The sequence below is a fragment of the Pelobates fuscus genome, chromosome 9 (genome assembly GCF_036172605.1).
Source record: "Pelobates fuscus isolate aPelFus1 chromosome 9, aPelFus1.pri, whole genome shotgun sequence".
Classification (NCBI taxonomy): Eukaryota; Metazoa; Chordata; class Amphibia; order Anura; family Pelobatidae; genus Pelobates; species Pelobates fuscus.
Window position 1 is genome coordinate 22,539,735 of NC_086325.1, and position 11,807 is coordinate 22,551,541.

Consider the following 11,807-nt stretch of genomic DNA (forward strand, 5'->3'; position numbering starts at 1 on the left):
TCCTCCCCTGCCCTGGCAGAGCTCAGCATTCCCTCCTCCCTGGCCCTGGCAGAGCCCGGCATTCCCTCCTCTCCTGCTCTGGCAGAGCCCAGCATTCCATTCTCCCTGGTCGAGTCCGGCCTTCCCTCCTCACCTACCCTGGCAGAGCCAGGCATTCCCTCCTCCCCTGCCCTGGCAGAGCCCAGTTGTTCTTCCCACTGTCCTAGAGATGGTTTTAGCCATTCACTCGATGGTTCTGAAACCTCCACTCACCTTTGCAGGAGACAGTGTTATACTTCCGGCCAGTGTTAGACTTGATCAAACTCCATTGGCCACTTGGAAGGCAGACTCGGCTGCTGACGGGCCACGGATATTTGCCAGTTGGGCATAGGAACTGGGCTTTGCTGCCCTCTTTCAATCCATTAGATAGGGAGGTCGGATCCCCTGTGAAGCCGGTGTTTGGGGGACAATCCACCGAGGAAGCTCTCTCTAGGGTGGGGAAAGGTACAAGAGTAGCGTGGGCATGAAAAGTGATGGATTCCAAAAAATGAAAGGAAATCTAAATCTTTCAATTATTAGTAATGGAGTCTAATGGGTTTTATTTAAAATCTATTCACTAAAGTGAGAAATCAAAGTGAATTTCAAATGTAAACGGTTACTCCAATCACCATGACAACTTCTGCCTTTAGTTTCTGCTTGAAACGTTGCACATTCAGAGATATTTGCGCTTGTGTGCTGGGAGCGAGTTGCATCCCAGTTACATGTGACCATAGCAACCCAGAACTCTGTTCTGGACTGTCAGATGTCAATTCAATTGTCAAAAATACATTCGTCATCAGCCCGCATTGCACGCTGGCAACAGACGTAATTAGCTTCTCTCATGCAGAGCCTGCAAGAGGAATATTTCACGCTCCCACGCTGTCCTATACTCTTAACGGGTTTTTAATTCAGGCTTTGATTCCACCTCTCTCCACCACCACTTCCTCCCGTTACGTTATTGTGCACTGAACTGAGCTAACGGTCCAATCAAATTCTACTGAGAAGAGTTTAATTGCATCAAGAAGAGGGAGTCAGTGTTGCAGCCAAGCAGAGGAAGTCAGCAATTTCACCCTTACCTGCCCCCTCGGCAGCTGGACCACCAGCCATGATGCCACCAGACGGTGACAGTGCTGCTTTAAAGACAAATTACTGGGAGTATTATTGCTGTGGAGCTTTGTTATACACTCCACAATATGAAACTCCTTGAAGAGAGGGACAATAGGATAGAAAAGAGAGACAGAGGGATATGGGCCTAATATAGAGACAGTCCTTTCTAATTAGGGGCACTTGAGAGGTATGAACTGGCAGTTATTATGAGGATAGACTCAGGGCCGGCGCGTCCATAAGGCGGCACAGGCGGCCGCCTTAGGGCGCACCGGCTCCGGGAGCGCAAGATTTCAGTGACCGGCAGGAGGGAAAACTCTCCCTCCTGCCGGCCACCATCTCCGCCCCCAGTGCGGCAGTGCTGCGATCAGGCGCGGCGAGGGAGCTCTAACCTCTCTGCTCTGCTCCCTCGCGCGCTGTCTAGTGATGCCGCGGGAGCCGGAATATGATGTCATATTCCGGCTCCCGCGGCATCAGCAGACAGCCCGCGAGGGAGCAGAGCAGAGAGGTTAGAGCTCCCTCGCCGCGCCTGATCGCAGCACTGCCCCACGCCGCCCAGCAGCCCCACTGGACCCAGGGAATGATCCACACCAGCTCTCCAGGTAGGGAGGCTGGGTGGATATTATTTATTAATTAAAATTATTTGTGAATGTATGTGATGTGAGTGAGTGTGAGAGTGTCTGTCTGTGTGTGTAAGTGTCTGTCTGTGTGTGTGAGTGTCTGTCTGTGTGTGTGAGTGTCTGTGTGAGAGTGTGTGAGTGTCTGTGTGAGAGTGTGTGAGTGAGTGTGTGAGTGTGTGTGTGAGTGTCTGTGTGTGAGAGTGTGTGAGTGTCTGTGAGTGAGTGTGTGTGTGTCTGTGTGTGTGTGAGTGTCTGTGAGTGAGTGTCTGTGTGAGAGTGTGTGAGTGTCTGTGAGTGAGTGTGTGTGTGTGTCTGTGTGTGTGTGAGTGTCTGTGTGTGTGTGTCTGTGTGTGAGTGTGTGTGTGTGAGTGTCTGTGAGTGAGTGTGTGTGTGTCTGTGTGTGTGTGTGAGTGTCTGTGAGTGAGTGTCTGTGTGAGAGTGTTTGAGTGTCTGTCAGTGTGTGTTTGTGAGTGTCTGTCAAATCAGTGAGAGTATCTTTGTCATTGAGTCTGTGTGTGACTATCAGTGTGTCTGTCAATGAGTGTCAATCAGTGTGTGTGTCAGATCAGTGAGTCTCTGTGTTTGTCATTGAGTGTGTGTGACTGTCAGAAGAACACAAAGGGACAGGGAAGGGAGGGGACCAATAATGGACAGGGAGAGGGGCTGGTTAAGAGGCACATAGGTGAAGATGTTATTTTTGAATGGGGGGGGGCGGAAAAATACATCTTCGCCTATGTACCCAAAAATCCTTGCACCGGCCCTGGATAGACTCATACTATTTTGCCCTGCCTATGTCTCCATTTCCTGATTTAAAGGCGGAAAATATTGACAATTACGGCCTTGATTTATTTATTTATTTTTATATATCTTTCTTTTATTGAGGCAAAGAATAATTCGATACAGAAAAAAGAGAAAGGAGTTATAGCAGACATGTTACGAAAATACAGTTGTTCACAATAATCTCCTGAGTGTATCAGCCTAGTTTTTAATATTTTTAGCTTTTTAAATTATCACAGTCTGTAATAAAAATATTCCAAACTATTTCGGTACAAATATCACCATTAAAGTATATTGGAATTTTTCTAGATGAATCATTTAAAAAGTTTTCTGTAACAGAATGGAATCATTTCTGATTTAAACAAGTTAAACCGAGGCCCTCTTTCAAGAAAATAGGGACTATCTCTTATGAAAAGGGACAACTGGTAAGTATTCCTGTAGTATGGAGGGATCCTACATTCACACACACGCACTGAGTGAATTATAGTTACAATACAAACCATTGTGTGGAAATGTATTCACAAACCGGACTTTACATAGGACACAAGGTCATGCGTTTAGACTGGAAGAAAGAAGATTTTGTCTAAGGCAAAGGAATAGTTTTATTACCGTGAGAACAATAAGGATGTGGAATTCTCTGCCTGAAGAAGTGGTTTTATCAGAGTCCATACAGATGTTCAAACAGCTACTAGATGCATACTTGCAAAAACAGAATATTCAATTATATAGTCTTTCAATGTAGGGTAATAACTGCTTGATCCAAGGATAAATCGGACTGCCATTCTGGGGTCAAGAGGGAATTTTTTTCCTAGTTTGTTGCAAAATTGGAAGTGCTTCAAACTGTTTTTTGGGTTTTTTTTTGCCTTCTATTGGATTGGATCAAGAGCAAAAAACAGATGTGAGGAAGGCTGAACTTGATGGACATGCGTCTCTTTTCAGACTATGCAACTATGTAATCTAAAAAGAATCGGCACTCATATACCTTCAGTGTACCTTATCATTATTATATGAGCTTATCGTTCCACTCTGTAAACGTTTACAATTCTTCAATATATTTAGAATAAACATTTAATGTTCATATTTTGATATTTCTTGATATACTGATATATTGCTATTTTAAAGATTTGAGAAAAGCATTTTAAAAGAAGTTTTCCAAAAATAGAAAAGCATTTTAAAAAGGTATCCAAAAATATTAAATCGAGGCCTAAATGGGACATTTTATTTAACCAAACAAGGGTTAAACGGCGGAAGGTTTCAGAGACACTGTTATTTGCAGAATCTGTTCACTAGAAATGTCACTAAGTCACACAGAGAGAGGCCAGTAGCAGCTCCCTCGACACACACATCTATGCATATTATAATAGTATACACACACAAACAGATATATATATATAAATTACATACCTGCTAATCCTGCCAGCAGAATGATGCCCAGTAACAGACACCCATCTCTCGATACAGACTGCTCGCCCATTTTCTGCCCCTTATCGTCCAGCGGCAATCGTGAAATTTGTGCTTTGTTCCTGGTACGATGTGTACTGGCAGGTAGAGCAGGGAGCAGGGTACACACAGCAAGGGGAGGGCAAGGGCTGAGGATTAGTTACCAAGGGAAAATGAAACATAAAATTACTCAGATTTCACCACTGCTCAGGAAAACATCTATTTGTAATGTAATTCTAGAGCCAGCTCTGCAGAAAAAGTGTAGGGGTGTTCTGAGAAATTTTAGGTGAAACAACAATTTATGCAACTAAAATGTAATTTAGATTAAGAACAACGTATCTTATTAACAGAGACTGTTTTCTAAACGAATTACTGTGAGTATCATTGCTGTGGAGCTCTGTGATACACTCAGACCCATTACTGTGAGTATCATTGCTGTGGAGCTCTGTGATACACTCAGACCCATTACTGTGAGTATCATTGCTGTGGAGCTCTGTTATACACTCAGACCCATTACTGTGAGTATTATTGCTGTGGAGCTCTGTTATACACTCAGACCCATTACTGTGAGTATTATTGCTGTGGAGCTCTGTTATACACTCAGACCCATTACTGTGAGTATTATTGCTGTGTAGCTCTGTTATACACTCAGACCCATTACTGTGAGTATCATTGCTGTGGAGCTCTGTGATACACTCAGACCCATTACTGTGAGTATCATTGCTGTGGAGCTCTGTTATACACTCAGACCCATTACTGTGAGTATTATTGCTGTGGAGCTCTGTTATACACTCAGACCCATTACTGTGAGTATTATTGCTGTGGAGCTCTGTGATACACTCAGACCCATTACTGTGAGTATCATTGCTGTGGAGCTCTGTGATACACTCAGACCCATTACTGTGAGTATCATTGCTGTGGAGCTCTGTGATACACTCAGACCCATTACTGTGAGTATCATTGCTGTGGAGCTCTGTGATACACTCAGACCCACACATTAGGATGGAAAATAGGGAGAGAGGGATCTGAGCCCATAATAGGGACTGTCCCTCCTAAACAGGGACACTTGGGAGTTATGAAATTAGGAGGTAAATGAACATACCCGACAAATGTCCTGGATTCAGCAGTACAATCCCAATTTTCCCAGTATATTTTGAAAAGGGATTAAGAGCTAAAGAAGGGATGATAATCTAAAACCAGGCAAAAGGCTTAGGTATAATAACTTTAATTAGAGTGGATTAACCCTACCAGACAAGTGATAGACATTAAAGGGTCACTCTAAGGAGAGAGCGCGCATGCAAACTTGGTGGTTCAACAGATCACTGCACACAACCAGGGGTCTGTTCTGGGACCCCTTCTATTTAACGTGTTTATAAATGATCTTGAAGACAGCATTGAAAGTCATGTTTCAGTGTTTGCAGATGACACAAAACTTTGTAAAATAATACAATGTGAGCAAGATATTACTTTGCTGCAGAGGGATTTAGATAGACTGGGGGACTGGGCACTCAAATGGCAGATGAAATTTAATGTTGAAAAATGCAAAGTTATGCACTTCGGCGTAAAGAATACACAAGCAACGTATACCCTTAATGGAAGCGAATTAGGGATAACAACACACGAAAAGGACTTGGGAATTGTTATAGACAACAAACTATGCAACAATGTGCAATGTCAATCAGCAGTGGCCAAGGCCAGTAGGGTATTGTCATGCATGAAAAAGGGCATTCATTCTCGGGACGAGAATATCATTTTGCCTCTCTATAAATCACTGGTAAGACCACACATTGAATATGCTGTGCAATTTTGGTCACCTGTTCTAAAGAAGGACATCATGGCACTAGAAAAAGTGCAGAGGCGGGCTACAAAATTAATAAAAGGAATGGAACATATCAGCTATGAAGAAAGGTTAACAAATTTAAACCTATTTAGTTTAGAAAAACGTCGCCTGAGAGGGGATATGATAACATTATACAAATATATTCGGGGCCAATACAAACCATTGTGTGGAAATCGATTCACAAACCGGACTTTACATAGGACACGAGGCCATGCGTTTAGACTGGAAGAAAGAAGATTTCGTCTAAGGCAAAGGAAAGGTTTTTTTACTGTAAGAACAATCAGGATGTGGAATTCTCTGCCTGAAGAAGTGGTTTTATCAGAGTCCATACAGATGTTCAAACAGCTACTAGATGCATACTTGCAAAGACAGAATATTCAAGGATATAATCTTTCAATGTAGGGTAATAACTGCTTGATTCAAGGATAAATCTGACTGCCATTCTGGGGTCAAGAAGGAATTTTTTGTCCTAGCTTGTTGAAAATTGTGCTTCAAACTGGGTTTTTTTTTTTGTTTTTTTTTTTGGGTTTTTTTTGCCTTTTGGATCAACAGCAAAAAACAGGTGTGAGGAAGGCTGAACTTGATGGACGCAAGTCTCTTTTCAGCTATCTAACTATGTAACTATGTAACTATGTAACCTGGTGCTCACAACTGTTAAGTGTACTGTGTGCAAACTGATATCAAGTGTGGAATGGTGCAATCCCACTCATTCTATGTGATGAGTGGACCTGCTACTGTGGGATATATTTCTTATCCCATAAAATCCTGCTGCAGTTTATGGGATAAGAAAAGCCCCAATGGACCACAATGAGATGCTCATGATTGATGCAATCTCTTCCTGGTCTGTGACAAATCTACCTGTAGGGATAGGCAACCTTCGGCTCTCCAGATGTTGTGGACTGCATCCCCCATAATGCTCTTACACACATTATGCTGGCAAAGCATCATGGGTGGTGTAGTCCGAAGGTTCCCCACCCACTGCTGTGCAGCTTCAAAAATGTTTTAGGTGAATGAATATCTTTTATGGTATTTTGTTCTGTATTATTTTTATTGCATTAGCTATACAATGAAATGCGAGCGGAACCATTGGGAGCAGCCTTGTGGGGTTTGATGGGGCTAGGCTCAGAAGGGTAAGTATCGGGTTTGTGAGTGTGTTGGGAGCAGCATGCACGAGGGGGCTAAACTCAGGGTAGTGCTCTGCTGGCTCGGCGGGTAGCTCGCGCTGAGGGCTGACGCCATGATTGGCAGTTTGCAGCGTGAGGTGCTCAGCGACAGGATACGTAAATGAAATGGCGCCATATTTGTACCTCAGTCTGTGCCAGACAATTTACCAATGTTGGCTCCTTATAAAGAGTATTAATCTGCAGCTCCCACCCACCCATCCTTTTTATGAAAGTTATTATGTCGTGACCGTGTTATGGGATATAAGTCACCCTCCTGGGCATCACAGGAGAGTGGATTTGGTTTAATTGGTTAAAAATATATTTATGGCTCCTGGCTTCAGAGGCGGGGCCTTGGAAGGTTAATGGTTGATTTTGGTTTGGTTAAAAGTTACGGTTTATTAATATTATTAAAGGATATCTATGTTTAAAATTGGAATTGTGAAATCCATAATAAAGGTTCACAGCCATTCCCCAAATGTTAAAGTGTTAATCAAAATAAACAATTGAATGAAGAGATTGTGTTGTGATTTTATTATATTTAATGTATCATTTAAATAATGCAACATTCAAAACCTCATGCAGTAGTATTTTTTTTTTTTGAACCATTGTTTCCCTTTATATAATATAATCTAAACATGGCTGATATGCCAATCAATCTATATAATTATAGATTGGCAAGAGGCGGAAATCTATCTAATTATTCTATATTTCTAATATTATGTCTTTCACAAAACAAATAACAAAACCAAAAATTAAAAAAGTAAATAAATGAAAGAAATAATTATCCTTTTGTGGTCTGTATTACCAGACATTTTTAGTTTCGTTTTTACTTACCGGTAGTTGAATTTTTTTACATTTGACCTTATTGTCCACCCCTTACCCTCATACCTTGTTCTCCTCATGCTTTTCCCATCAGTAAATATTGGCTCATGACCCAAAAGTCGATTTACTGGAAGTATCTGATCAGAGGCCAAAGACCTGGCTCCCTGCAGTTTGCACAATATCAAAGCAAAGTGTTAGTGCTGGACTGCTGTATTTATTAATGAGGGACTGAATATCATTATAGTTCTATTAACAGAATTTGTGTTCATAGAAAATACTAAAATTACTGGGGGTTCTGTTCACAGAATATTTTATTCTAATGTCATGACAAACAAATAAAAACCATTGAATTTTCCTAGGTAAAAAAATATGGTATTAATAATTAAATTAGAGATTTTCACAGATTTTCACAGATTTTCGCCAGATATGAAAGCACTAGATTATTACACACCTCCCAACTGTCCCAGATCCAGAGGTACAGTCCTGAGTTTTGTCTAGTGTCCTGTTGTGTAAAGTGGATTAAGTCCCCATATAGTGTGCTGCAAGTGCATGTTTAAAGATGCTCATGGCTGTAGCTCTATAGTGGTTATGGTGCTAGGCGTACTCTATCCTCCACCCCGTTCCATAGTAAGGACTCAAACCATTTTAGAATTCCCGGCTTTCCTCAGAGACAGAGTTTCCAGCTCTCTGGCTGATGTAGTGGAGAAGGGGAGCAGGTATGAAGTCAAACTCTTCTAAAAATGGAAGGGTCATCAGCAGGAGTAGCTGTCATTTTTAAAGAGGAAGAATATTATTACATTGGATTCAGATTATATAAATATATAAAATATATTTCTTATTGGTGTAAGGTAACAATTCACTTCAATCAAACAAACAAAAAGCTCATCTTGTTCATCATTTAGAGGAAAGTCGCTTATAGGTGCCCAGACCACTTGAGTTATCTCAGAGGTCTGTGCCTGTCAGCTCTTGGGCCTATGTTTATTCAGGGATTAGCCTTGATATGAACTAAACAGAGCCATGTGTTCTCTGTGTGTACACTGCTCATAGAATGAGTGTTTACAGACACACTTAATGCCAAATAGTTTAATCACCAGATTGCCCAACAGAGTTCCATGTCGGAAATGTCTGAATCTGCACATTGTTTGGATCTTTTGACATAAACCAGATCTATGCAGAACAACTTGTACATTATGGGCACTATTCATTAAATTGAAAACCAAACTCTCCACCTATGTTAAAGTCACATCGTGGCCCCAACAAATGATCATCACAAATGATGCCAACAAAATAAAAATGACTATTCCAAAATTAAAATCCCATATTCCAAACAGTCAAGTGAGAGGGAGAACAGGCTGGTCCTATTAATAAGAATGGTTAAGGCCCTGGGGAGATAGCGCAGCTAAGCGGACAAGGGCACATGTAGGAGTGTGGGGATAGATGTAGGGGAGGGTCTTTGATAGTGGGTGTATGGTGTGGGTGGGGGTTAGGGCTATGTGAGCTAGCAGGGGGGAGGTCTTACCTCAGTGCCACTTGGGATTCGGGCCAGTGAACAGCTTCCTGTCTCTTGCTCCTGTTTGCCTGGGCCTTTAGTCTCCACAGCTTGAGGGATGGATGTTGAGGCGATTCTGTCGTCCCTCAGGGCTGCTGCTGCGCTGGATGGTGGCCGGCAACTGAGGGAGCAATTTGCCAACATTACTGGAGGTATGGCTGGCGGTGTGGGCACCCCCCGTGGCCTACCCTCCCCTGGGGTATCCTCTGTGGTCCCCCCTGCTGCTCCTTCTGCGGTCCCTGCCCCTGGGGGCCGCACCAGCACTGGCAGGCGTTCCCGGCCGCCTGCCAGGCTCTCCCCTGATCCTACTCCTCGGGCCCGGTTGAGGACTGGGAGCCCGGGCCCGAGTCATCGCCAGAACCGCGTGTCTGGGGCTCCAGACACGCGGCCTACTGCTAGGAGGTGTAATTTGCGGCCTTCTGCGGCCGCGCGCGTGGCACGGCCTTCAGACACGGGGCCTGCCACTGCCGCGTGGCCAGCCGCCTCTACTGCCGCACGGCCTTCCAACTCGAGGCCGGGGACGCGGCCTACGTCTGCCGCACGGCCTGCGGCCTCCGCGGCCGCGCGGCCTATCACTACCAGGCCGGGGATGCGGCCTGCTTCTGCCGCGCGGCCCCCTGGTGCGGGTGCCGCGCGGCCTACTCGTGGATCCCCCTCTACGCCGTCCGCCCCGGCCGCCTGTGCTGGTTTGCGGTCCGGGGGCGGTGGGCGGCGGAATGTGCCATCCGGGCGGCAGGCAGCCGCCCGGCAACGATCCAGGTCCCCCCGCGGCCGGCGGGGCAATAGGGCGGTGAGTAGGCCCTCGCGGGCCGCGCGGGGTACCTCTGTACCGCCGTTGGGGGTCCGTGGGGGGTCTCCCTGCCCGTCGGGAGCCTCCTCTGCCAGTGAGGAAGGCTCCCAGGGCTCTGTCTCCCCTGCTCGTTCTCCTGTATCTTCTAGGGGGCCCAGCCTACCCTTTCCTGGGCCCCCTGGTCCCCCTCCCTCTGGCCCGGTTTCTGCCCCCCCCCCCTTTCCTCCTCTGGGGGGCCCCCTCCCCCTCTCCCTTCGTTTCTTACCCCTCCCCCCTCTTTCCTTGCTCCTCCTGTCTTTTCTTCCCCTTCTTCTGGTCCCCTTTCCTCCCTGTCTACCCCCCCCTCCTTTCTATCCTGCCTCCTCTGCCCTGCCTGGCCCCCCTCCCCCCCTGCAAGTCACTTACCTCGGCCATCTCCGCTGGGGCATGGGCTCGCGTCCTCTCTGCTGCTCTCTTCTCAGGATACTGCTGCACTTCATGGATCCGTCCAGCAGGTGGCGTCTGGATCCCAGCTGACGTCTTCAGTGGATGCTGGAACTGCAGTTTCCTTGCCTCAGCCTTCTGTGAGCGCAGTACCGGGCTTGGATCGCCAGTCTGCGACCGGTGAGTACCTTATTCCTTCCGTTTCTGGCGCTGCGGGTCCCGGGTTGGGGGGGTTCCTCGTAGGTCTTAGGGTTTTTTTTGATCAGTGGGAGAAGGGGGTGGCGGTTAGCGGTAATGCCATTGATGGTCAGCTCCGGTCAGCGTGGTCCCCTGCCCTGCTCCCTCCTCAGGTTCAGTCTTCTCCTACTACTGGGCCCCTTCCCGGGTCGGGTGGCGGTGCGGTGCCTCTGGGTTCCCCGGCGCCCACGGTGGCCAGTGTTGGTTCCGCCGCAGACGATGCTTGTCTCGCGGTCGCGGACGTGGCGCGGGGCGCTGCTTACATGTGCTGGTCTGGCCCCCTGGGCTTGCACTTGAAGCAGGAGACTAAGGAAAAAATTTGGAAGGGGGAGTTTGTAGAAATATTTTCCCTTCTGCCGCTGGAGGAGGCTCCTCCCGTGGCGGACAAGGACAGCAAGGAGTCAGAAAAGGATAGGGAGAAGTACCGTTATCGCAAAATTCCCAAAAACTTTGGGAACTGGATTCGGGCTTTCTCTATTTTGGCCAGTGTGGTGGGGGAGAAGTATCCCCAGAAGTGTTCCGCTCTGTTCTGTTATCAGGACACGATTTGGAACGCTTGTCGCACCTATGGGGGATTAGGTTGGTGGAGGTACGACGAGCAGTTTCGACAGCGGCTGGCAGTGCGTCCCTCGCTGTCGTGGGACCAGATGGATATCGGTCTATGGCTCTCCATCATGACTCGTCCTGCCCCTCAACAGGGTGCTTTTTCGTCTTTTCTCGGGGGGGCCGGTGGGGGCGCATCCTCCTCCTCATCGGCCTCCAGTCCGAGGTCCGGCTGTTGTTGGAAATTTAACGACAGTCTCTGTAAGTGGGGGTCCTCGTGCCGGTTTAAGCACGAATGCTCCGGCTGCGGTGGGGCCCACCCTGCCTCCCGCTGTTTCAAGCGGGGCAAAACGGGGGAGAAAGGGGACATGGGGGCAAAGGGCGACGACGCCGGTCCTCGTAAACGCGATGCGCCCGTGGCTCGACCTTTATGAGAATCGGGCTGCAGCGCGTATCTTAGTGGAGGGGTTTGAACAGGGGT

At 46.5% G+C, this 11,807-nt stretch overlaps 1 protein-coding gene across 1 annotated transcript in view; it reads right to left on the minus strand.

The window, feature by feature from the left end:
• The window catches only part of LOC134572482 (complement C2-like), a 36,387-nt gene extending 28,508 nt beyond the window's left edge, over nucleotides 1-7,879 (minus strand). Inside the window, exons 1-3 of the mRNA XM_063431471.1 lie at nucleotides 7,851-7,879; nucleotides 3,924-4,057; nucleotides 253-468 (exon numbers count right to left, since the gene is read on the minus strand). Of these exons, the coding sequence (XP_063287541.1) occupies nucleotides 253-468; nucleotides 3,924-4,057; nucleotides 7,851-7,864 (364 nt within the window). The 5' untranslated portion in view covers nucleotides 7,865-7,879. The remainder of the gene's footprint in view (nucleotides 1-252; nucleotides 469-3,923; nucleotides 4,058-7,850) is intronic.
• Between the last annotated feature and the right edge of the window lie 3,928 nt (nucleotides 7,880-11,807).